General features: G+C 41.9%; 1 protein-coding gene across 5 annotated transcripts in view; it reads left to right on the plus strand.

The window, feature by feature from the left end:
- Positions 1 to 185: 185 nt before the first annotated feature.
- The window catches only part of lin52 (lin-52 DREAM MuvB core complex component), a 62,620-nt gene continuing 35,217 nt past the window's right edge, over positions 186 to 27,588 (plus strand). For all 5 annotated transcript variants that reach the window (XM_078562112.1, XM_078562113.1, XM_078562114.1 and 2 more), the window contains exons 1-5: positions 186 to 232; positions 3,368 to 3,442; positions 4,863 to 4,900; positions 5,844 to 5,910; positions 6,654 to 6,737. In XM_078562112.1, the coding sequence (XP_078418238.1) occupies positions 214 to 232; positions 3,368 to 3,442; positions 4,863 to 4,900; positions 5,844 to 5,910; positions 6,654 to 6,737 (283 nt within the window). In that variant the 5' untranslated portion in view covers positions 186 to 213. The remainder of the gene's footprint in view (positions 233 to 3,367; positions 3,443 to 4,862; positions 4,901 to 5,843; positions 5,911 to 6,653; positions 6,738 to 27,588) is intronic.

The raw sequence follows: 27,588 nt of genomic DNA on the forward strand, positions 1-27,588 counted from the left end.
CGCGGAAGATCTCGCGAGATCTAGACGGTAGCGGTTTATCGGCATTACAAAACGCGACCTTGATATGTATATATTTTTTATTTCAAAAAACCGCATTCCCGTAAATATCGGATTTAAAATCGGAAACGCTCGTTTCGTTCGAAAAATATTAATAACGTCGCTGGCGTTTTGTTCCCTCGGGTGACGGCTGGGTCATGTGACGGTGCTGGGAAGATGGCGTCGCCGAGTGCGGGTAAATTCTAATTTGTTTCTGAGAGTAAGTGAGAGAGAGAGAGAGAGAGACAGAGAGCTTCTGCTCAGCGGACATTTCTCCCTGGTATCCGGCTACTTCATCCTCTCAGAACCCAGACAGTAGGAAAAAGAAAAAGCTGTGCTTTGTCTTTTTTTTCTAAAAAAAAAATCGTGTTATGTTTATTTTTTCTCTCTCTTGTAAGGTGTTGGCGGGTAACCACAGCAACCCCCATCTAGTCAGAACTGTCAGTCTGGGAAGATGCTCAGGAGTGAAGCTGACTGGAAAAGGCGGGAGGGTTTTTTTAAAAAAAACTTACTTAAATAAACGTGGGCATTGTTTTTCTCCACCCCCGAGCTACTTATTTCGAAGTAGGTAGAAAATATTTTGAAACTGAAGTTACATTGTTGTTGGGATTTGACAGGTCTGTTTTTGGTCTATGCCTTACAATATTACCATAATAATAAAAGCAAAGTAATGCAAATGCTGGAGATCTGAAATAAAAACAGAAAGTGTTGGAAAAAAAACTTAGCCGCTCTGGCAGCATCTGTGGAGGGAGGAATAGAGTTAACGTTTGGAGTCCATTATTACTTATTTGGAACCCATTCAAGTTGAGTGTGTCTCTTCTTCCAAAGAAGTCATCTTGGACTTGAAATGTTAGTCATCAATTTCATGCTTGGCTCATCTTAATTAATTCACCCAGAGGGACCCCAATATCACTCTCTGCATTGTAGCATCTAATTATTATTATTGTATTTTAAATAATTCCAGGCTTTTTTTTGCACGCACTGTCTTATTCCACTCAACAGCTCTTTGCTCAAAGAGGAATTTCTTGATCGTCTTGAAATCATAGAATCATACTGCACATTTGGTCTGTCTTGCATGTGTCGACTCTTTGAAAGAGCTATCCAATTAGTCCCACTCTTTCCCCATCGTTTGCAGGTGTTTTTTTTGCCTTTTTAAGTATACATTCAATTCAGTTTTATAAGTTATAATTAAGTCTGCTTCCACCACCTTTATACAAAGTGCATTTCAGATAATAACAAGCTGCTGTGTAAAAAAAAAAGTTTTCCTCATTAACTGCCCCACCGTCCCGGCCAGGCCCATTTTTGCCAATTAGCTTAAGTCTGTTTCATGCCAGTGGAAACAATTTCCCCCTATCTATCAAAACCTCGCATGATTTGAACACCAATATTAACATTATCCATTCTAAAGTACAGTTCCTAGTCTCTCCACAGAGACGGGGGAGATTTGATTGAGGTGTGCAAGGTTGTAAGGGGCCTGGATAGAGTGGATGGGAAGGACTTAGTTCCCTTAGCAGAGAAGTTAGTAACTAGGGGGTATAGATTTAAAGTGATGGGTAGAAGGATTAGAGGGGGGGGGATGAGGAAAAATGTTTTTGCCCAGAGGGAGACAGGGTCCTGGTATGCACTGCCTGAAAGGGTAGTAGAGGCAGAAACCCTCAAGTCATTCAAAAGGTGTCTGTATATGCACCAGAAGTCCCGTAACCTCCAGGACTATGGACCAAGTGATGGAAAATGGGATCAGGCTGTGTGGCTCGTTTTCGGGCCAGTGCAGACACACTGAGCAGAGTGGCCTCCTTCTGTGCTGTAAATTTTTCTACATTTTCTAAATTTTCCAAATATTTGAAAGGGAGGAATGTGGGGAGAGGGCAGGGGAGTGGCAGTACGTGAATTTCTCCTTAGGAGAACCAGCACGGACTCATAGGGCTGAATGGACTCATAGACCTTCTTTGCTGTAACGATTCTGTGATGCTAGCTGGAGTCCCTCGTCTCTGGTACCATTCTGGTACATCTGTTAATTGCTTTATAGCAAGCTTCTCCACTTTAATCCTGCTTCATTTCAAGATTATGCTTGGTCTTGGCTACCCAAGTGCAATGCCATGAGCGATTGATTAATCTATTAATATTAAAAATATGCAGTATGCTCACATGTATAATGGAAACTCTCTATGCAAATTTGTCATTCTCTAATGGGGATGCTAAATGTGGGCTTTGAACATTAATAATAAGACAGAAATCAGGACAGAATGGGAGACCTTTTAAATGCTGAATCATATCTGCGTATCCTGGGCCATTTAAAAGCTGCCATGTAACTAATTTCACCTTTGAAGACAAGTCCAGAAATACTTCTTCACACAAAGGATAGTGGAGATCTCTTCCCAAAAAGGCTGTTGAGGTTGTGGGGTGTCAATTGAAAATTTCAAAACTGAGATGAGTAGATTTTTGGTAGGAATGGGTGGTTATTAAGGGATATGGAACCAAAGCAGGTAAACAGTTGAGATACACAAAAGCCATGCTCTAACTGAATGGCGGAAGAGGCTCGAGGGGCTGAATGACCTTCTGTTTCTATGAGCTTTGACTTCTTTACTAGTCAATTGGCTAGTACATTATTTAGAAAAAAACTGGTGTATGTGCATGTGGCTGTCCATCTTTCTGCATTGTTAATCATTTTAAGTCATTATTTAACATTGAAACTGCCCATCTAAATATATAAAATGCCTTTCAGCCAGTAGTTTGTGGCGAGCGGACCAAGTTTCTGAAGTCTGTCTGTCGCCATCTTGTGTATAAAAAAGCTTGCCATTATAAATGTACTGTGAACATCACCACAGATAATTTATTAGCTCTCTATTAAAATCCTTGAGTTGGTAACACTCGTTTTATTCGCATATTGAAATTCAAGGGTAACGCTGTAGTGGTAATTTCTGTTATTCTATCTTGTTCCAGAGGTGGCGCTGTATCCCCTCACTGTTACAACAAACAACCATAAGACGGCGAGATTGAGAGATACACTAGTTTGCTGTAGACCTCAAGGGCTAAAGTATGATTACAACACTCTCATGTTTTCTCTACTTAAATCCAGTATTGGAGCTTTGAAAAATGGGTATGGGATTCTGAAAGGACTCTACAGATTCAAATGCTGGATGTAACAATTTAAATAACTCCTTGTCTATTTTTTTCTCTCCTCTGAGGCCAAAGTAATGGTGGAGAATACATGATTCCACTACAGCCTTACTGTCAGTATATTAAAGTCACTGGGCCACTGATGTGTGTCTTGTAAAATATATGACCTGAATCCTTCTGACCTCTTATTTATATTTTGGTTCTATGCCATCAGGTGCAGATTTGGAGCAGTCTTTGTTGAGCTTCGAGAAACTAGATCGAGCTTCACCAGATTTATGGCCAGAACAAAGTAAGATATTTCTGTAGTGATTTGAAAACCTGTAGAATACTGCCGATGCTTATAGATATCAAATGGTGAGCTCAAACTGAGCCATCGGTGTAGAAGGGAATGGAACCTACAATGCACCACACAGGAACCCAGTGTGGATTAAGTATGGGATCTCACAAGATCACCGTATGATGTAAACGGTGTATTATCTATGGAGTGAGCCGAACTTTTCACGGAGGGAACAGTGCATGCCATGGGAGAGCCCACAGTGAGTAAATTGCATCCCACAGGACAACACATGGAGTAGATTGGATGGCACAGGGTGGTCACATTCCACAGCAGTACTCTTGAGCTGAAAAGTCACAGGCAGCTGCATGGGCTGAACAGTGTACTCTGTAGTAAAAGATGTTTCTTAACTTGCTACAAATTACAATACAGCCCTATAAAAGGTGATAGAAACGTATGAAAAAATGGAAGGTTAGTATGAACAGAAATATTTGCTATATCACCAATATAGACTCATTGACGTCTACAGCACAGAAGGAGGCTATTTGGCCTATCGTGTCCGCGCCGCTCAACAACAATCTGACTACACTAACCCCGTTTTCCAGTGCTTGGCCCATATCCCTGGAGGCTATGGCAATGCAAGTGAATATCTAAATATTTCTTAAATATTATGAGGGTTTCTGACTCAACCACCCTTTTAGGCAGTGAATTCCAGACTCCTACCACCCTCTGGGTGAAAAAATTTCTCTTCAACTCTCCTCTTAGCCTTCTACCTCTCACCTTAAATCTACGCCCCCTGGTTATTGACCCCTCTGCTAATGGAAAAAGTGCCTTCCTGTCCACCCTATCTATGCCCCTTATAATCTTATACACCTCTATCAGGTCCCTTCTCAACCTTCGTTGCTCCAAGGAAAACAACCCCAGCCTATCCAATCTTTCCTCATAGCTCAGACCCTCCAGCCCAGACAGCATCCTGGTAAATCTCCTCTGTAAGATAAATTCAGTGTATAAAATGTATTGTTGTCATGTTTAGTTCCATAAAGAGGTGAAATAGGCTAATACACTATTGTTGCACTGGGATTTGAGCCCAAACTGCTGATGATAGAAGCCTCCTGTCTGAACCAGAGCCCTATGTGAAATATATTTGTGAGGTCCAAACCCAGATCCTTGTGTGCGAAGCTGGACCAAATTTGGTGTCTTCGTTCTGAGGTGAGGTAGTTGGTAAGAGACACTGGGAAAATTCACAGCAGTACTGAAGGGGTGTCCTAATACTGGGGCACAAAGTTAAGCCAGAACAAATAGAGATTTGCTGCTTTTCCCTGTGCTGTATCTGCATTGGGAGTCTCCAGAGTGAAACAGTCTTCTGTTCTTTAATATTGATACTTCTCACATTGGTATAACTTTTAAAAAAAACATTCAATCTCATCTCTTTCAGTGCCAGGGGTAGCAGAATTTGCAGCATCTTTCAAGAGTGTAAGTATCTTTGTGCAATTTGATGTCGTGATAAATTATTTGATATATTGTAGCCAGTATTGCTAGTCTCTGTTATTATAGTGTTCTACCATTTTAGTGCAGATCAAAAGCAATCTGAGAATTAGGAACATAGGAAATAGGAGCAGCCTGGGCTATTCAGCCCCTTGAGCCTGTTCTGCCATTCAGTTAGATCATGGCTGATCTTCTACCTCAATGCCATTTCCCTGCACTATCCCCATATCCCTTGATGTTTTTACTCCAGTAAATAGTAAATAATTTCGTACAAAATTGGAACCCCTGTTGAGATAGGATATCTTGTTTGCTAAAGTTCTTGACAGGAGGAATTTCACGTCCATAATTGTCCACAGTTTGTACAATCCTTGGCTTCTATTCGAACAGTAAAGGCTCAGTCTTTTCAGATTCTATAGTTTCTAGTGAAAATATATGCATAGATGTCCATTTTTCTATTCAATTAAAATGAAACTTTGTCAAAAACATTTTCTTAATGAAACTTACTAGTGGAATAACATAGGATATAATTTTTTTTATATCTATTTGAAACTCTCATAGATAATACCACAAGAACATAAAAAATAGGAGTAGGCCACTTGGCCTTTCAAGTCTATTGCACTATTCAGTTGGATCATGGCTGATTTTCTACCTCAGCTATGCTTTCCTGCATTAGCCCCACATCTCTTCGTTTCCTTAGTATCTAAAAATATTTTGATCTCTAACATGAATACACTAAATGAGTTCGTTTTCATCCGACTATCCCAGGTGGGTATGAGCATCAATCCCAAAGGTGAAAATGCAGTGTTAATTCACTGTGCCACCCATTCCCCTAAACTGTTTTGATAGAAGCAAAATATAAAATTCAGTCAGTAAAGCATCAATTGTAAGGTACTTTTACAAATTAAGACTAATTTCTATTTTTGTTCTGTAGCCTATTACCAGCTCTCCACCCAAGTGGATGGCAGAACTTGAGAAAGATGACATTGACATGCTTAAAGGTATTTACTATGTTTAATTTCTGCATAATTAGTTGCTGTATAACCTAGGGTGCCTTAGTGGACCAGAGCTTTGGAGTACTAATGCATGGTGCTATAAAGGGGAGCCATGAAGAAGGAATGACTTCCATTTATGTACCACCTTTTAGAACCTTAGAACACGGTAGAACTCAAGGAAGGCGAATGGTAAAGTTAGGGCTAAGAACACTGAAGATAATCACAAAGAACATAGGAAGTGTAGGAGGCAGACGAAAAGGATTACAAGTGCTACCAAAAGGAAATTTAAAAAAAACTAGCAGATACTGGTAAAAGCAAATGTAAAGGAAAAGTTTAGTTTAAGTGCAAATTAGGCGACTCAGTTAATGAAGTGAATCGAAATTTGAAAGGGGATGAAATGACGGAGATATTCAGCATTTAGTATCAATTTTTAGACAGTTAGAACATAGAAATACTTGAGAGGGATGGGCAACAACTGATGTATCTAACTATAAAGAAGAATTTTGTTCTCTTGCAAATTAGCATTAGTCAAGTTGATGAGATTTGAACCTGTGTCCCTAGAGCATTAGCTGGATTACTAGTCCGGTGACATTGCCACTATGCCACTGCCTTCCCCCAATAAATTGCGCTTTAGGCCATTTGCTAATTTGTGTATTTGTGCTTTTATCCGCTTATCATTTTGAACATACCTGATGTAGGATTGATATCACTTCTATATGTACCCTAATAAAGTATGTTTGTTATCACAGAGTTGGGAAGTCTTACTACTGCTAACTTAATGGAGAAGGTACGAGGACTACAGAATCTTGCTTACCAGTTAGGACTGGACGAATGTAAGTGTATGTTTTCGATTGGAAATCATTATAAGTAATTATAATATTGCAAGCTTGGAATAATCTGATAATTTAAATAATGACAGTTTTAAATGCAAATGACATATCACAGACTGTTTGAAGAACATAGCTGCTGTTGGTTATAGGCTGCTACTGGCCCGAGACTCTTGGATTGCTGCCTAGTAACAGCATTTTCTGCTATCAGCCCTCTTTTCTCCTTGCTTGCTATATTGTCACTGTGTGTTTGTGTTGAGGAATTGGGTAATGCAATCCCAAATTTCCTAATTCTAATTTGAAGTAAAGATGGCAGCAGGATTAAGGTCCAACCAAATGCTTCATTCAAACATTAGTTAAAACAATGTAGTGAATAATACAGTTGTTGGTTTCCATAACAAACCACTCCATTTGCATTCATGGGCAATAGCACAACATGGTGTAAATCAAGAATACAGGCACAACTGAGGCATGGCGCATCCAAATGGAATTGAGATCTTTGCTGCCTCGTGGTTTGAGGGGAATGTGAAGAGCAAGCATTAAGGCTGCTCTCTGAAGCCAAACTGGCTCAGTGGATGCAATATAATGTGATACTAAAATATCAACACATAGAAAGATAACTAATGCATTCAAGGACAGATCTTATTAGCTGAGAATTACCTGACTTGTGCACTGGTGGGGCCGTTGATTTTATGAGGAAAGGAGCTAGTTCTCTCACATATATATTGCAATATCTGCGGTGGGTCCAGGAAATTGTGGTACCACTAGGGTAATTTATAGCATAGTGCGAGTCACTGAGATGGAGTTGGGAGTGGGCAGGTGGAATGGTGAAAAGCTGTTGAAGCCATGCTTTTATGTGTGTTTGTGAATTTTTTTTTTTACATGTGTTACACAATTAGATTTTATTTTGGGGTGTATGGTGATAAGCAGTCCTCACAGCCATATCTCCTGGGAATTTTTTTTTGCTGGAATGTTATTGGGGTGAGTGGGAGATGGGGGAAAATTTGTTGTATGATTGGTTAGAAAATAACAAATTATAAATCAGACAAACACAGACTTAACAAGAAGGAAGAAGAAAAATGGCCTGTGATTGGGTCATGATGAAAATATTTTATTAAATAGATTTTGTAGTCTCAGTAAAATTAAATAGAGCTAATGATAGTTAAAGGTAATGCTGACATGATACTGATTGAAGATTGCATAAAGCTTTTGTATTGTCCCCATTGCAGAGTAATATGTAACATGATTCACATGAGAGTACAATAATATGAAGAATAATGGAACCCTGGGAATGATTACAAGGCAGTCATTTAATTGAGCAGTTTAGTTGATTTCCTAAGTTGTCAGAGCAGTGCTTGTAGAGTTTACACTGTTATAGGAACCCAAAATTAGATTACTCTGTTGACATTGTTCTGGGACAGCTTTAATAATGAGGACAGCGACTGAAGATGCATTCCACCTCAATCTGTAATGGTGTTCATAATTGAAGGAATCATGATCAGAACATAATTACTGCAAGTTTATTGAGAAATGATTAATAGTTGATTAAATTAACAGGAAATTCTATGGCTTCAAGCTTATATGAGGCTAAAAGTTAGATTGCGCCATTATTTGTGTGTGGAGGTCGCAATTCGCAGGCTGCCTGCATCAATTCCAGTAGAGATAGGCAACACATAAATTTCATTCTGCCACCTCATCTACATAATTTAGTCTAGGGCTGAGCATCTGCTGCTGGCTACCTCTGTACTCAGCAGGGAGTCAGGCAGCATTATAGCGAGCACGTGGTTCTGTCAACCTTCTGTTCTTAAAGGCATCAGTCCCTCTAAAAAGGAAGCTACATTGAATTACAGAAATTTGCTGCTGAATAATATTGCCACAATTCTAAACAAAGACATCACTACCTGGCAAATCCAGACTCCCATAAAAGGATTAACTTCTTTTGTCGAAATGGGTGGGGAGAAGGTTGACCACTTTATGATGTGGTGATAAGCTTCTTTCTTTGATCTTTTTAGTCAATGGCTCAGTGTTTATTTATACAAGATGAAGAGATGTCAAGTGCTTATAGCTTCTGTTATTGATACTTTAAAGGTCTGGTTGATTGACACTTTTATATGCTTGTAATAACAGCAACTTTTTAAAAAGAAAATTATGAATGAGTTGGCATTTAGGAGTATGGGAATGAGTGGGGAGCATGAGTTGACATGGAGGGTATGTGAGGCCATTGGGGCTAGGTGGGAGGCATGAGTTGGCATGGGTGGGTCATGGGGAATGGGTGAGGGCTGGAGGGCCCAAAGTTTAAGCAAACAACTGGGATGAAGTCCCAGAGAGCTGAGGCGGGCCTTTTAAACAGCTGCATCTTCACTCGGCTGCCCCTGTTGCACCTCCGATCTGTGTCCAGGGAGCGGCAGCCTGACTACATCCCGTACCCACCCCCACCACCCTGGGATGAAGAATGCGCCATTCGGGGGAGTTCCTCCCGAGGCGGATGCAGCGAGCAGATAATTTCCTGACTTGTGCTATCTACCTGGGGAGCAAAAATCCAGGCCTAGGTTTTCAAGTCTCTGGAGTGGGGCTTAAGTCCACGACCTTCTAACTCAGGGGTGACAGTATTATTACTCAGCTACGGCTGACATTGGTGAAACCAGGGGATTACAGGAATATTGGATACGCTGGTTCTTTATTTAAACATTCAATATCCTACTTTCAGGGGAGGTAACTAGGATGTCATGTTGAGGCATCTCCAAGGTTCCATACCTGATACTGTAAGTTTTGGAATCTGTGGTAGACTTTGTACTTGATAGCTGAACCAGGTAGATCCACAATACTCCAGGGAACTATTGATAGCTGGCCTAGCGGACTACTTCAACAACTTTAGATCTTGAACTCCCTCCTCCATCCCCACCCCTTTTCCGTTTCTTCCCCCTCCCTTTTGTTTTTTCCAATAATTTATATAGATTTTTCTTTTCCCACCTATTTCCATTATTTTTAAATTTATATCTTTTATGCCTTGTTAGTCTTTCCACCCCACCCCAACTAGAGCTGTACCTTGTGTGTCCTGCCATCCATTCTTAATTAGCACATTCTCTTAGATAATATCACTACCTTCAACACCTCTTTGTTCTTTTGTCTGTGACATCTTTTGATTATCTGCTCCTATCACTGCTTGCTTGTCCCTACAACCAAACCCCACCCCCCCACCTTAAACCAGCTTATATTTCACCCCTCTCCTAATTTTACTCAGTTCTGCTGAAGGGTCATGAGGACTCAAAACGTCAACTTTATTCTTCTCCGCCGATGCTGCCAGACCTGCTGAGTTTTTCCAGGTAATGCTGTTTTTGTTTTGGATTTCCAGCATCCGCAGTTTTTTGTTTTTATTACTTAAACCAGGACCTGTTAGTGGGATGGGGGGGGGCTGCAATTCTTCTTACTGTGCAACAGGTAACCCTGAAGGACAATAGCCTAATGATTAGAGTGGTCTTAGTTGGACTTCGAAAAGTAAGCCTAACAGTGATCTATTGCGATCTTAGTTGGTTAAGTTTCAACTATGCCCTATGCACACTACCCCAAGTTTTAGCTCTGTCAAACTCTTTTGAGTTATCAACAGTCACAGATTGCAACTCTTTTGAGTACAATCACAGTTCTTGGTTTCCGGGAGTGGGTCATGAACCCACAACCCTCTGATTCAAAGGCGAGGGTGCTATGGACTGAACCACAGCTGACACCATCTGCACTGATGGTACCTGGACTTTGATAAGTGGAATGTGGGAGAGATTGCACATTCCATATTGGGTAAATGGAATCATCAATTAGAGACTTTTAAGCATGGTGATGGCTTTGTGTGTGCCAGAAACCCAGCTGAATAAAATTTCAAAAACTGTAAACTCAAGAGGAATTGATTGCTGCAGTGCAAGCTATCGCCACCAGGTAGCACCACTGCCTCAAATTTGTCACTCGAGTAGCTATTTGACTGGCTTGTGGCAAAGTAACAGCAAAACTATGTAAAAAAAAGACTTGTTCTTTTAAAGTGCAGTTTCCTTGATTGTGCTGTGGCATTAATTTGAGCCTACCTTCATGGTGAAAACAGCAAAATGCTCTTTATTTTGATGGAGAATGTAGCATTTGGAGGATTGGAGAATCCCTAGGACTGTTTTCATGGCACTGACCATTAGATCCAGTGAACACATTAAGGGAAATAATTTGGATGAAGCAGACCAATTTATGAAACGGATTGTAGCTACAACCTATATGAAACACAAGCTAACAGAACAATTATAATGATGAGGTATTTAGAATTAAAACTATGGGGGCACCTTAAGCTTTGCTGTGCTATTGGTAGGGCTCATTAAAGTAAGTTTATACTGATTTCCACTGCTTTTTTGTTTTGAGGGTGAGTGATTCACTCCCCATTCTCAAGGGTCAACTTATATCGCACCATTGCCTTTTCATCCATCTCTCCTCCCGTTTTTCTTCGGTCTTTGCATGTCCCAAGCATATGTGGCATTTGATTAGTGACATAACCATGTCTGCACCTTTTTAAAAGGGGAAAAAAATTTCCTTCGAAATTATTGAGTTTGATTAGCGACCCAGAAGATGTTTTAAATAAATAAAATTGTGATAGGCGTTTTACTTCCAAGATCATCCTTTATTTTTGCAGGATTTCTTCTGAATATGAATTACATAAGTAATGTTGCCCCTTACAAGGCTTATTTTTCCTCTAGATGCGATTATTCCAACACATCCATTTTGTCCTGTCACCTGGAACCCTCCTTTAACTGGAGCTCGTCCAAAACTGTACTACTTGTACCCTAACTGGCATCAATTCCCATTCATCCATCACCCCTGTGTTTGCTGGCTTACATTGGCCAGCAAAGTTCTGATGAAGAGTCATACGGACTCGAAACGGTAACTGTGTTCCTCTCGCAGATGCTGTCAGACCTGCTGAGTTTTTTTCAGCTATTTTTGTTTTTGTTTCAGATTTCCAGCATCCACAGTATTTTGCTTTTACATTGGCTCCTGCCTTGCTTTTAAAATTCGCCTGATTCTTTTCAAAACCCTCCATGGCCTCACCCCTTCCTATCTCCCTATCCTCCTCCAGCTCTATAGCCCTCCAAGGTCTTTGGAGTCCTCCAATTCTGAATCTTGCATATCCTGAATTTTCATCATTTCACCATTGGCAGCCATGCCTTCAGCTGCCTGATGCTAAGCTCTGGAATTCCCTCCATAAATCTTTCCACTTTTCTCTCCTTCTTTAAGACACTTCTTAAAACCAACCTCTGACCAAGCTTTTAGTCACCTTCCCTAATATTTCCTTGTGTGGCCTGGTGTCTCATTTTGTCTGATGCTCGTATGAAGCACCTTAGTATGTTTTAATATGTTAAAGATGCTTTTTTAAATGCAACTTGTTGTTACAAATAACTTCGCAAATAATGATGCTTTACTTCAATACCAGATATACACAACTTGGAATAATGGAATACAGAGTAAAATTTCAACATTTGTCGATGGTGCCAACCTTGGATGAGAGACAAACAGAGAGGATGATACTAATCGACTGCAGCAGGACATAGGCTAATAGAATAGGCAGATGAGTGGCAGATGGAATTTAATACAAGGAAGCGTGAGGTGATGCATTTTGGCAAAAGGGTTGGGAGAGGCAATACATACTTAATGGCACAGTCCTAAAGAGTGTGCAGGGACAGAGGGACTGGGGGGAGGGGCTGGGGTACCTGTGCACAGATCTTTGAAGGTGGCAAGACATATTGAGAGAGTGGTTAGCAAAGTGTATGGGACCCTGGGCTTCATAAATAGAGGCATTGAGTGCAAAACAGGGAAGTTATGCTGAACCTTTACAAAGCTCTGTTAGACTCTGTTAAAAGTATTGCATCCAGTTTTGGTCACCAGACTTAGGGAAGGATGTAAGGGCTCTTGAGATGGTGCAGAGTAGATTTACCAGAATGGTTCCAGGGATGGGGGATTTAAGTTACAAAGTTAGGCTGGAGAAACTAGAATTGTTCTCCTTAGCTAAAGAAATTTAGGGGAGATTTGATAGAGGTGTACAAAAATTATGACAGGCTTGGATAAGGTAGATGAGGAAAAACTGTTCCCATTAGCTGATGGTACAAGGTCAGATTTAAGGTTTTGGGAAAGTGATTCAGGAGGTATGTGAGGAAGAATATTTTTGCAAAGTGAGTGATAATGACCTGGAACTCTGTGCCCATGAGAGTAGTAGAAACAGAGAGAATGAATGATTCCAAAAGGAAATTGGAAGGGCACTTGAAGGAAATAAACTTTAAGGGTTATGGGGGTAGAGTGGGGGAATGGGACTGACTGGATTGCTCCACGGAGAGCCGTCATGGACTCGATTGGCCGAATGGCCCCCTTCTGCGCTGTAAATAACTCTGCTCCATGACATTGAGGAGGAGTCACAACTTTTCCCTGGAACACCTGGTGGATGTGGTTATTTGACTGAGCCTCCGTTACAAGAGAATGGAACACTTGCCACTCTTACCAGTTGGTATTTGCATCAAGTTCTAGAGCCAGGGTTAGAATGGGTGAATACGTTGGTCTACTTTTTAATGTCTATTTCAGTTTCTCTAACTAGGCATCCTTGTAGCCTTTTTGAGTAAAATGGAAAAATAGCGGCAAGTGATAGGATTCTGTTGTAAATTGGTGAGGATTAGGAAATGGATTCTGGCTTTCCAATTTCACTAAAAGATCCAACTGAACTTCCTTTACAAAAAGTGCTCATGAATAAAGATAAAAAATCCAGAGAGATCAGGACCTTTAGGAGTACTCCTTCTTTAGACTGGGTAAAAAATGGTTATTTATTCATAGTCCAACCATGGAGCTATTTTCACTGGTCAGTCAGTTGGTAACTAGAAAGCATAAATTTAGGGGTATCATCAAAAGAATGAAGACATAAATCAGGAAAGGTTTTTAATACAGAAAGTTGATAGGACATAGAACAGTGGTGTTAGCAGAATGTTTAATAGATTTTAAAATTGAATTGGATAAACACCTGAGAAAAGAAGCATTTAGAAGGGTACTATTCTGCTTTTATTTTTAGTATACGGATAAACAACAAATGTTCGAAATGTTTTGCATTTAATTTTAACTTCAGTTCTTTGTATGACCTCCCGGATATAGGTGCCTAGGTGGTTTCAGTGCTTTCTAGGACCGTTGTCAGGGTCACATCTTTCCAATGGTAAACTCAGCCAGTGTTTGGTATTTTAAATTTTCGTGCAACATCACATAGAATTGTACAGCACAGAATGAGACCAGAAATAAAAACAGAAAACGCTGGAACAACTCAGCAGGTCTGACAGCGTCTGTGGAGAGAGTTAGCATTTTAAGTCTGTATGAACCCCCTTCAGAGACTCAAAACGTTAACTCTTATTTCCCTCTCCACAGATGCTGTCAGACCTGCTGAATTATTCCAGCATTTTCTGTTTTTATTTCAGATTTCAGCACCCGCAGTATTTCGCTTTTATATTACAGAAGGAGACCATTCAAGCTTGTATTGGCTCTTTGAAAGTGCTCCCCAATATGTCCACATCCCCTCCTCTTGCCCTATAGCGATGCAGATTTTTTCCCCCTTCAAGTATTTATCCAGTTCCCTTTCTTTGAAAGTTATTATCAAATCTGCTTCCACCACCCTCTCAGGCAGTATATTCCAGATCATAATAGGTCTGACAGCATCTGCAGAGTGGAATACACCTTCACTGTCGTTTCACTGTCAGACTACAAGGCACGATGGAGGAATCCGTCCACCTTCAATCTAAGGTGATCGGGCCGGCATGCTAACGCACCGAGGTCAACACTGGTAGCATGGCGGCCACCATGGAGATCTTGGTCCCGGACATCGGTCCTGCACTGCTGCGCGGGCTGAACTCCATCACTGATGCCATAGTTGGCCTCCAACAGTGTCAACGTGAGAGGGGTGTGGGGCAGCTCAATCTCACTCCAGCTTCCCCTTCTCCTCAAGGAGTCAGCCAGGGGCCCTCAGACACCCAAAGGGATGAGGATCAGCAGGTGCACACCCCGGGGTCATCTACCCAGGTGACTCCGAGAGTGTCCGACCCATCCCCTCTTCCTGTGACCTCAGCAGCTCCAGCTCCACAGGCCGAGGAGGGTGCCACTGCCACATAGCAGGACCCCAAAAGCAGACTGGGGCCATCACAGATAGGGGCCATCACAGACAGGGCGTAGCAGTCAGCAGGCTGTCTCCACCTCCGCTGTGGATGGCGGGGAGCGCCAAGATGTAATGGCACAGTTAGGAAGATTAAGAAGATGTAACTCTTTCGAGTTATCGACAGTTCGCATGTAACTCTTTCGAGTACATTCACAGTCCTTGGTTTCCGGGAGTGGGACATGAACCCACAACCTTCTGATTCAAAGGCGAGGGTGCTATGAACTGAGCCACAGCTGACACCTCCATTAAGAAGATGTAGTTGCACAGCCTGGGCATGGGTGTTAATCACTTGTACTTAATGTTCACTATTGTAAATAAACTCCCAAGAATGCCTCCCTGCCTATGGCTCCTTGTTATGATGAGCAGTGTTCATGTCATTCAGATGTGAAACCTTGGTTCCTGCACAAGATAAAGACAGGTGTCTCAGTCCAGGACCTCTTCCCTGTGCAGCATGTAACCTCCAGACCAAAGTGATGGTCCGGCTTCACACTCACTGGTCACTTTAGTGATGTCTACACCTCGATAGTGCTTGTTATTGCTGCCAGAATGTCATGGGCAGGCATTGCAGAATTCCATCATTCTCTCTGTGTGCTCTCAGCACCTTTAAGGTGGGGCTTGCCCCCCGGCCCCTTCAGTGCATTTGAAGTTTCATGGCTGCGTCTCCATGATATGACTCTGATCACAGAACGCAATCAAGCTGCTTTCAACCAGAAAGGAGCCAGAATTCACAGAGGCAATGTGAAAATCTATGGAGTATCCTCACTACATCTCATCAACATCATTCATGAACCTTGCAGCTATGAGGGCCACCCGAGTGCCCTTGCCTTGTCTGGTCAACAGTGTGATGGCCTCATTGCCGGCATCCCCGCCTTTGAGGACCTCATCATCGCCATCCTCGTCGACGTCCTCCTCATTGGAGGATATGTGCAGATTCTCCACCTCCTCCTCAGCCAGGTCCTTCCCCCTGTTACAGCGCCAGGTTGTGGAGCATGCAGCAAGTGACAATCATGCACGACACCCTCTGGGGACTGTATTGCGGTGCTCCACTGGACCTGTTGAGGCACCGGAATCTCATTTTCAAAATGCCTATCGTTTGCTGCACCAAAGTCTGGGTCGTGGCATGAGCCTCGTTATACCGTCACCCTGCTGCAGTTTGAGGCCAGCGCATGGGTGTCATCTGCCACTTGCTCTGTGGGTAGCCCTTGTACCCAAGAAGCCAACCCTGCAGCCTCTCTGGACCCTGGAAGATGTCAGGGATATGAGACCTGCTAAGAATGTAGTTGTGGATGCTCCCTGAGAATCGTGCGCAGACCTGTAGGATGCATTTGTGGTGATCGCACACCAGCTGAATATTCAACGAATGGAAGCCCTTGTGATTGACGTAGTTGATTGCTTGTTGCCACGGAGATCTAAGCGCCATGTGAGTGCAGCTGATGGCACCCTGCACCTGTGAAATTTCCAGCGCTCTTCCTTCCTGGCTTTCCTGATCCTGGGCGAAATGCACAAAGTTCTGCGCCCTCACAAAGATGGCGTCTGTGACCTCCTGGATACACTTGTGCGTGGAGGCGTGCAAGATTCCCCCACAGGTCACCTGAGGAGCCTTGGAAGGAGCCACTGGCATAAAAATTGAGTGCGGCAGTCACTTTCGTGGCCACTGGCATTGGATGCCCTCCACGCCCCTGTTGTGCCAAATACTGCAGCAGGTGACATATGTGACCGACCAGTTTCCTAGACGTGCAGACTTTGGTGACACTGGTTCTCTGTCATCTGCAGGAATGATAGGCGCCGTCTGTGGACCCTGGGTCTAGTGAGGTGTCTGCGAGCGCCGGCTCGCTATGGATCTTCAGCTGTGTGCACAGCAGGCCCTGCTGCCCCATCATCTTGAGGGAGGTGCTCCTACCTTTGCCAAACTAGGTACATCTGCTGCTCTCTTCTTCTTTGGTCTTGTAAGCTAAGGTCATACCACTAAATCGCCAGGCCCCATGATCCTGATATTCTCCTCCTGCAGGATCAAAGAGAGCATGGGTTAGCATGGATGTACTAAGAACCTCTCTTTGTTAAGTCTGAAGGCCTCTTCATGCATGCAGGAGAGTGCTGGTCACCACTTGGATGGCCAGTGCGTAGTGTGCTCATTGGCTGCCCGAACCCACACCCCTCTCCGTCCCACTCCTCTTGACCGATTGGCGGCAGCTTCGGCCACTGGACTGCATGCTGTGCTCTCAGCTCAGGTGCAAGCATTCTCCTAACCTGCACTGCAAGGCTGCGCTGTTAGCTTGAACCATAATGGATACTAGTCCAAACCTTAAAAAGACATTGCAAGGAGCTATGAGCGCCTCCACCAGTTACTGCACCATGGCAAGGGGATTGTACAACTTGCCCAGTCGGCCAATTGCTCTGCTGCCCTCTAAAATGCAGTTTGTAGTCTGCGCCCGAGGTGTAAAAAGTTGAGCATTGGTGGCACATTCATGCTTTTGCATTGCTTGAGTGGGCATAGAAGCTTCAGAGGCCTGACATCAAGCATATCAATGGTGCTGCAGCTGAACGGTCTCAGCTGTGGATGAATGCTCACTTTTAACAAGCTTTTCCAAGTGCGTGGCCACTTCCTGTGATACGATTGTGTCAATGGTCTTGGCACAGGAGTCTAGTACAGCTGACTCTATTTGACCCCTGAAGATGGTACACTCTCTGATCCCGCAACGACCACATAGGCCAGTTGAAGAGAAGAAGTTACACTCTCCGATCCCACAACGACCACAGAGACTCGGGCTTCCTTTTGACCGGTTTTATTCAAGCATATGCAAGGGAGCTGCAATCATTCCTAAGAATGAAGAACCAGCTCCCAAACTGATTACATTTCATTACTTTTGTACTTTTTCTTATCATAATGTATTTGAGTACATTTTAATACATCCAATCGGTAACTGACACACCGGTCCCATGCTAACTCCATCCTATTGAGTACATAAACATGTGATTTTGCTAACCAATTATTCTAAAGGATATATACATAATTATATCCAATCAAAATTAAAACACTTATGCAAAGACCTTGGTTCCCTCAACTCAAGACTGTTTTGTGTTTCATCAAAGCCCCCTCTTTATCCATTGTTCGTCTTCCCATAAGAAAGGGGAGTACACTTAATCTAACTTAGGTCACACTTTTGTCTCCAGTGTGACTCTCAAGGCTGTGCAATGTAGCAGCCATGTCTGCCTGGAGATTTTAAGGATTTTTCAGTAAATTCATACTGTTTTCTCTTTTAGCATTTTTAATTTCCCCCTAACAATCCCACTGTCCAGGAATTGTGTTGCATATGTGAAGATTTTCCAGATTAGTTGTGAACTGAACTTGGAATTCCTCTCTTCGATCGGTCTGCTTTAGGGTGGGTTTTGCGATGTCTTGGTGCTAGGCCATCACTGATTGAACAAGTCTATGATTTTCCAGCAGGCATCAGTCCCTGCATGGATCGAATGATACAGATATCACTTAGATCTTTGACCCAAACAATGACGTAATCCAGGAGATGCCAATGCTTTGATCTAGGATCCCTCCAAATGGCTTTGTAATTGTCCTTCTGGCAGAAGGGGTTGTTAGTTATAATGAGGCCATGCTGAGCACACTTTCTCAGCAGGAGGACACCATTTACATTGGCTTTTCTCACCTTGCTTTACTCAGTGGTTCCATTCCTGACGTTGGAGTTACGGCCAACCATTAAAGTCCCCAGAAGGATGATCTTTTCTTTTGGTATGGCAGTGAGGACTTCATTGAGGTCAGAATAGAACGTTTCCTTAACATCTTCATCTGGGTCAAGGGTCAGGATATAAATGCTGATGATAGTGGCATATTGGTTACTGCTGAGCTGTATGTGAACAGTCATGAGTCTTTCATTTATGCAGTTCTGGCAGGATGGCAAAAGAATTCCCTGGACATGAGGGTTGCTGTCAGTCTTTCCTTTTAAGTAGAAGGTGTATCCCGCTGCTTCTTCCTTCAGCTGCCCCTCCCCAGAAGGTAGGTCTCACTGAGAGCAGTGATGTCTTAATAGCTCCCATGATATGATTGCAGTTCTTCTTTCTGAATAGTCACGCTTGAGTTTATCCATGAGTGTTCTAATATTCCAAGTTGCAAAATTTAAAGTTTCTTTCTCCTTGACCATGAGGATGGTGATCCTGCAGGGTGTAGTTCCCCAGCCAGGAGAAAACGGGACAGGCTATTTTTAGGGCATCTTTTCTAGTCCTCTCAGTTCTGAAGGGGACTGCAGTCACAATGCTGCTGCCCAAAGGCACTTTCGTCCCAACACAGGTGTCCAGTGACCTTTGTGCATCTGCCTCCTGTGTGCAGATTCTTGACTGGGAACTCACAGGTTTACAGCCCTGTTCCTGTCACCAAATCTTCATTGCCACAGGACTTGGGAAATGGACCCTGATTTAATGTGGGACCTTGGGGCACAGTCATTGTCCACACGATCTTGAGGGGTTGGTGGTCAGATTTCGATGATGTGTCAAGCCACGATGTCCAAAACCATCTTGCTGCTGCAGCCTTCTTCCGTCTTCTTAGCCGGTGAGATGCACAGTCTTCCTTTGCCTATTGTTCCAATGAGGACCCTTTGGACTGGACTTTGGCACCTCCCCTGTCCCCTGACTTTGACGCCATGGCCCTCCCAGGACTGAGGAACTCCTGACAACATCACCCAAAGGATCATTGGAATGCACAAGCCTCTCCACCATGCCAAGGTGGTGATCCATGGAGAGGTACTTAGAAGAACTCAGTACAGATAAAGAAAAGGAATTTCAGCCTCTTTGAGCCTACCCTTTACCGTGTATATAATAGACAGTTACACTACTGTTGACTGAGTCAATCAACTGAATTGGAGCCGAATAAAGCACTGGAAAAAACTGCCAACAGGTGATTCTGAAACTTTGCTAACTCCTGAAAGCAATCAAATATATCTGAATATATTTAAGAAGGAAATAGATATATTTCTAGACTCTAAAGGCGTGAAGGGGTATGAGGAGAGAGCGGGAGTATGGCTTTGAAATAAAGGATTTCAATGGGCCGAAAGGCCTTTTTCTGTGCTGTAGACCTCTATGAGGATCAGCCAGGATCATATTGAATGGCGGAGCAGGCTCGAAGGGCCGAATGACCTACTGCTGCTTCTATTTTCTATGTAAGATTCACTTTACTCGGTGCAAATTCTTTTGGTGGGAAAAGGGTTTATAGATTCATGGAACCTGCTAAAGTTTAAACAAAGCAGCCCGTCTTATAGAGAGGTTACAAGATGGAAATCAGCAATTTGTACCAAACAGCCCATGTTGGTGTTTGTTCTCCACACAAGTAGTAATCCTAATCCCAAATCAATGCCCATCCCTGCCCTGTTTCTATATCACTTTATTCCCCATTTCCGGCAACCACCTATGTAACCTATTCTTAAATGTTAGCATCATCCCCACTTCATTCACTAATTCTGGTTAGTGCACACAAACTGCAGACACACAATCAACCCTCTGTGTGGAAAACAAAGTTTCTTCTGCTCTTTGTCCTAATTCCCTTGCTTTTAATGTTAAATACACTTCCCACTTGTTTGGGGCCCTGAATAGAAATTGTCTGTTTGTATCTACTCCGTCCCACTTCTTCATTTTACACATCTCTATCAGATTATTTCTCCATCTCCTCTGCCACAATGAAAATTTAAGAACAGCCTCAATGATCCAATTCTCACTGTCAAAGTATTCATAAGGCAAATCTTGACATATTCATTAATCACCTTTGAGCGCGCGCCCCCCTCCCCCACCCCCAGTTCACTAAGTGTTTTGGAGATGAAATTCCCCCTGTCATTAATTTTAGTAAAATAGCAAATGGGCGTGCAAAATGTAAAATCCTGTTTAATATTCAGACAAACCTTTGTGGCACAGTTATTGACAGGGGGAGTTTTACCCTGAGAACTTTCCCTTACCTGTCAGTTCCTTCTTGCATTAAAAATAGGATGTGAAGGCTAAAAGATATTTAGGATTTATCATTGCAAATAACCAGTATGTCTATAAAATGCTTTTACTTGTCATAGAATGTATACCCTGTTAGCAACAGGCTGGTGGGCAGAATAGATAATCCTCCTCTAATGTCTGTTGTTACCTTTGTTTATTGAGGGAGGGAGGAGCAATTCAGAATTATGTCAGGAACTGAATGCATGTTTCTCCCTCTTGTCCAACACACAGAACAATTTAACTTGTATATATGCTGACAATGCTGTTTCTTAGTAATGATTACAGATTGAGTTACAGTGATTCAACCACAATCCTTGTGATATCATCCATCAATAGCATAAAATGGACTGTACATTGTCATTTTCTATGATACCCACTTGTGGGGTGAAGGGAGGGGGAACAAACTGAATAATCCCCCACCCTACTAACTCCAATGGGACCAGTATCTTTCTAAGACATTTTTGTGTCTTTAGATTTCTTGATGCTTTACTTGGGAAGAAAGCTGTGGCTCACCCACAGCCCCACTTCCCCAGGGGTGATATTTGTGTGCTGATGCAATCCTGGAATGGAGAGAGGTGAAAGAAAGGAAGCCTGCAAATAAAATCAAAACTTGCCTAATGCCAGTCTATAGCAAGATTAATTAACATCAATAACAGCTTTCATCCATATAGCACCTTTAATGTAATAAAACATCCTAAGGTGCTTTACAAGGGGAATAATGAAACAACATTTGACACCAAGATACAGAATGAGATATTGGGCCAAACCTTGGTCTAAAAGGTAGGTTTTAAGGAGCTTCTGAAGAGGAAAGAGAGGAAGAGGGATATAGGGAAGGAATTCCAGGCCTCAGGACCTATGCAGCTGAAAGCACCCATTCTCCTCCACCAATGGTGGAGTGATTAAAACTGGGGATGCCCGAGGCCAGAATTAAATGAGCGCAAATATCGTGGAGGGCTGCAGGGCTAGCGGAGATTAGAGTTAGGGAGGGGTGAGGCTATGGAGTAACATGAAAACAAGAACAAGAATTTTAAAATTGAGTGTTGCTTGACTGGGGGCCAATGTAAATCAGTGAGTACAGGGGTGATGAGTGAATGGGACTTGGTGCAAGTTAAAACATGGGCAGTTTTGAATGACCTTAAGTTTATGGAGAGTAGAATGAGGGAGACTAGCAAACTGTTTTGAAATAGCCAAGTCTAGAGGTAACGAAGGCATGAATGAGGGTTTCAGCAGCTGATAAACTGAGGCAAGGTCGAACTCGGGTGATGTTATGGAGGTAGTAATAGGTGGTTTTACTGATTAATTAAGGCAACAATGTGCGGTGACTGGTTTCAGAGTAGCATTGGCAGAGGCCTGTGAATAGATTCCTCTTTTACCCAGCATTGAGGGAAAATGGTGCATAGTGTCACTAGAGTAGGACAGAAATCTGGATTTCTTGGGTTATTACCTGATGCACTTTCTCCTTGTATTAATTAATCTGTCAGTCCACAGCATTCCATCCGGGTCGGTGAGTTACTCTGGCCTTTATTAGTCTCAGTTACAGACTTGCTCATGCAGATGAGCTTGAGGATTGTGCTAGTGAATTCTTACAGACCTCACTTAAAAACAATCGAGACTGTAGTTACTCGTGCCATCAGCTCAGATTTGCACTTGACTGCATATCAAACTAGCATCAAGTGTACTGAGGGCCCGTCTAAGTGACGCTGATTAAAACATGAGGGTCCCCTGTGCCTGTGCAGCTGCCATACCGCTGGTGGCTCCTGCCACTCGAAACTCAAATAATTACATGAATCCCCCGTAGGATTGATGGGTTTCAGTAAGCACGTGGCACATCTGTTACGCTCTGCCTAATGAATTGTTCTGCAGGAAGAGGCTGCAGCTTGTCATCACAGCTCCTTGTCCCTCAGGGGTCCTCTGCTTGTTTTCTAACTAATGTTATTTATAGTAATTGAATTCAGATTACCCTCCTGGGTCTTGTGAATACATTGATAGTTAAACACTTGTTGGATTTGGCAAGATCCTGATTTAAGAAATTCTGAGAAGATTTTAATAGACCGAAGTGGCAATTGGCTTGAGCTGTCGGGGCACGATTTTTGGATCATTTTGATCTTGAGCATTAAAATATTTTTAAAGCAAATAATTAATTTCCCATTTTGATTAGGTAAACCTGTTTGTATATAATTTTCAGGAAAATATTCGCATGTTCCAGCTGCCAACTTGAGATGGGAGGAATCATAAATTTGTTTCAAGACAATATATAGAATAGGATTATTGCAAAACAGCCCTCCGTCCTCTCCACAATGTTTTCAAAAATAGGAATATTAAGACCTTTGAACTCTAAACCTTTTCATGAATGCTTGACTTTGTGTCATCCTGTGTCAGTAAATACATCTGCCGTGTTTTAAAAAAAGCACTTGTGTATAGTCCACCAATGCAGATCTTTCATTGAAACATTCTGAGAGTGGCCGCCTCAGTCGTGCTGGTTAGTATGGCATGTGAAATAAACTGGTATCTGAAGACATATAGAGGAGACACAGCATTAAAGAAACTCAGATAATTGGATTCCTTGCATAAAAAAAAATTGAAGTTTAAATTCAGTATTGCCTCAGGCACAATCATGAACTATAATAGGAGCACTTTAAGTAACACAGATAAGTGGAATCCTTGCATGAACAATTGAAGTTTAAATTCAGTATTGCCTAAGGCTCAACCATGAACTATAATCGGAGCATTTCAAGTAACACAATAGTCAGTGAAAGGGGTCACGAAGATCCTGGTGGGTGTTTTCAAACCCATCTGGTCACCAGCGTTGCCTATAAAGAACTTATCGCTGTGATACTGCTGTCCATCTCCACATCCCTCTCTTTCTCTCTCTCTCTGACACTGAGTAGCCCCTAACATTTAACCTGAAGCTGAATCAAATCTGAACCAAAGGCTAACAAATTAGTTGTGTAATGGAAGGCACTTTCACACAAAAAAGTCTCCTGATACTGCATGTTCCAGTGCGAGAGATTACAGCCAAGGAGAAAGTGGGGAAGAGGTGGCTGACATGCCCATGACAAGAATTAAACACTACAAAATGCTGGAGATGCACAAAGGAGTTCATTAGCTTCTCTGTTAATGTGTATGGAATGACACAAAAGCTGGTGTTTTACATTAAGTATAACACACAGGCTGAAGCATGTTACAGAAGATAATGTGCTGAATGGTATGTGTTACACAGAAGGTAACGTACAGGCTGGGCTATGTACAAAACTAATATGACAAGGAGTGAGATGGCATCATAAACCACAAGAAGGGCCTTGAGTAGTTTATTTGTGCCATTTGAATTTCAGAAGGTCTTACCTTCTTGGAGTTCAAAGGCTTGTGAGGGGGTGTCCCACAGTTACATGCTCCATCTTTATGATTACACCACCTTTTGCACCCTTCTCATCTCAAAGATGCAACTTTCATTCAGTATAATCTTTGGTTTTGAGATACAATACAAGCAACAGAATTTGATGAGTTGGCGTTTTTGGTGTGTATGAAATGAGAGGTTGATAATAGGCAGCGGAATGGTGCATCTCACGATGAGGATTGTTAATTGAACTTTATACCTCATGCTTCAGATCATGTTGCAAATTGCTGCAAATGCATTTTAGTAATGGCATAGCATTGTCAGTGTCACATCTGGGACCTTGTAAACATTATGTCCAATAGTCTATATCTCCTTAACCAATGAAACAGAAGGGTTGAGAAGAAAACAAAACAAATGATGGAGAACAAATCAGGTGAATTTGAGTCAAATTATAGACAGGAAGAAAACTAAAGAGAGGGAAAGGAAGGGACTGGATTAGTAGAGAGAGAGAAAAGACACACAGGAAATTTAAGAATTTTTTTTTAAAGAACAGCCAGAAGAAGAGAATACTGTACCCAGTTATGTTTGGGAATTGTTGTGGATTTTGGTCCTTGAAAAGCTGTGCATGCCAGGATAGATGTGTGAAATGTAAAACATTCTTAACGTGAAGTATAGAGCCTTGACTATCATGTTCAGAAACAATAGAACTGCTTTCAAGGAAACAGGAATTGCTAGATAACAAATGTCTATGGTGCATATAGTTCACCTTTTACCATCCCGGTCGTCACATGATGCAATGATAATGATGTTGTTGACTAATCATGGCAATCAATTTCTATCAGTTAGTCTGGAAATGACATGAGGAAAACCCCAGTGGTGGAGACCTTTGGGAACCATAGGCCCCAAATCATCTTTTTCTTTCCAAGCACACCATGTCATATATAAAATCACACAAACTGTATCTTAAAATTATTTTCAGAAAGAAATCCATCTCATTTGCATTTCTGAATGTCGAAACAACTTTGTATCCTGAATATTATTGCCTCAAACACTAACAAGATTGGCAAGACAGGCACAAAAATACTGCTAATACAGATTTAAAAAACATTAAAAACCTATAGGAACAATTCACTACCTGCTAGTGTGAGACTCCGCTGTTTCCTTGGCCCCTTTCTGGGCCTCCAAATTTGAGTGTCATGCTCAGACTATAAACCATGTCATTAGCAGGGTTCTTATAAGATGAATTATCAGCTGTAAATGCTCATGACAAGATTATTACTTTGTTGTTCATTCAGTGGACGTAGGCATCGCTGTCAAGGCCAGCATTTATTGCCATGTCTAATTGTCCTTGAGGAGGTGGCGGTGAGCTCCTTCTTGAACCACTGCAGTCCGTGTGGTGTGGTTGCACCCACAGTGCTGTTAGGGAGGGAGTTCCAGGATTTCAATTAATTTTAAGATTAATTTGCATTAACAATGTAAGTCCAGCAATTTCATGAAATGCGATCCATTTCAGTGAAGAGGCTCACAGCAAGGTTTCAATTTTCCCATTTTGTGAGGTTAATGGCAGGACCATGCAAATCGTTCAGCAATTTGTAGAGAATCGGAACTCGTATTATATCTTTACTTTATCACAAATTGCTGGATTATTTGCAAACTAATAATGGTGAATGCCATTATTTTCCTATTCTATGAATTGCCCCCATGGTAAATGCCACACTCACTTTACTGTGCGAGTTTGTTGGAAACTTGTGCAGGTGTGTCTTGCTCCTGTTCTCTAAGTTTGACCTCCAGCTAAAGGCAGTGGTCAATGAGCAGATTTTATGACTTTAAGTCACCCAGAATGCAAATTAAATGACAAAGAGGATCAACTATTTGCAAGGGATTTTATCTACTCTGCTTAACTTTCCTCCACAAGCATTTAACAGTTTGTCGTATATAAAAAAAAATCCTTTTTATTTTTCCGCAGAGAATCAGATTAGAAAAAGGAGAAGCTGATGGCTAAGAGGATTAACCAAGGAATGAGTGTGGTTTGATCTGAAATGGGTTCATTAGGTCCCTGATTTCTTTTTGTGAATTTGTGTTTCTGGCTTCCTAATGAAGCTCTTTAGAAATAAATCACCTGTTTGAATGTCTGTCAGCCTGCTGGGCATTATGAGATTGAGTGAGTGCAGTGTTGTTATTTAGCGAAGTCCTCTGTTGGTCAGTTATCTCATTTTTAGCTGATTTACACTGTGATTTTCTATAATAACTTTCTTTATATCTACAATTGTAGGAGGGACCTAAATAATCAGTTCTTACAAACACATGTGCCCACAAATGATTATTTGTGAATCTTTCAGCCTCTTCCCTGCTCATTTCATGTCAGAGATGGTGTTTATTGTAAATCCAGACATTTCTGCATTCTTAACAATTATATATGAACAAAATTGGTTAACCTAGTTGCACTTTGAAACAGAGCAATGAACCATAACTGTATTAGGCGATGAATATATAAGTTAAAAGATATCTGAATAATGCATTTGTTTGCATCTGATTGAAGTCCCCAGATTGTTATCTTGTGACATGGGGGGCATATGTTGCTGTTAGGCATGGGTACAGCAGAGGAAAACGGAGAAGATGGTTCTACCTAGCCTTTTGGAAAAAAAACATTTTTTGATCGACTTTATTGTATTTAGGTCTGCCTGCGCTGTGAACTGGAATACTTTTCTATTTAGTGCCAACATTCCCAGACCATGTATGCTGAATGAAGAGTAAAGATGAAGAGTAAAGCTCCCTCTGCTTTGTGCTAACTGTGTGCTGTAACCTCAACCTCAAAATAACATCCTCTGCAATGCCTGTTACGTTTTCAGTTTCTCACAACAGGCATTCTATTGGCTTTTCTGCCAATTTAATGTCTATTTGCATTGAATAGCGGTTATTTGAATCCACCAAGTCGTATCAACGGTGGTGTAGTTGATAGCACTCTCGCCTCTTAGTCAGAAAGTCGTGGATTCAAGGCCTACCCCAGATATTTGAGCACAAATATCTTAATTGAAATTTTAGTGCAGTACTGAGGGAGACATTAAAAACAGAGGCCCCATCTGCCCTCTCAGGTGGATGCATAGGGTCCAGTGACACTAAATTGAAGAAGAGTGGGTGTTATCCCCGGTGCCTTGGCCAATATATATTCCTCAGTTAATATCACTAAAACATTATCTGGTCATTAAGTCATTGGTGTTTGTGGGAGTCTATTGTATGCAAAATGACTGTCACATTTCCTACATTACAACAGTGACTACACTTCAAAAAATATTTCATTGACTGTGAAGTGCTTTACAGAGGTTGTGAAAGGTGCTATATAAGTGAAAATGTTTCTG

This window comes from Cetorhinus maximus, chromosome 18 (assembly GCF_964194155.1).
Source record: "Cetorhinus maximus chromosome 18, sCetMax3.hap1.1, whole genome shotgun sequence".
Classification (NCBI taxonomy): domain Eukaryota; kingdom Metazoa; phylum Chordata; class Chondrichthyes; order Lamniformes; family Cetorhinidae; genus Cetorhinus; species Cetorhinus maximus.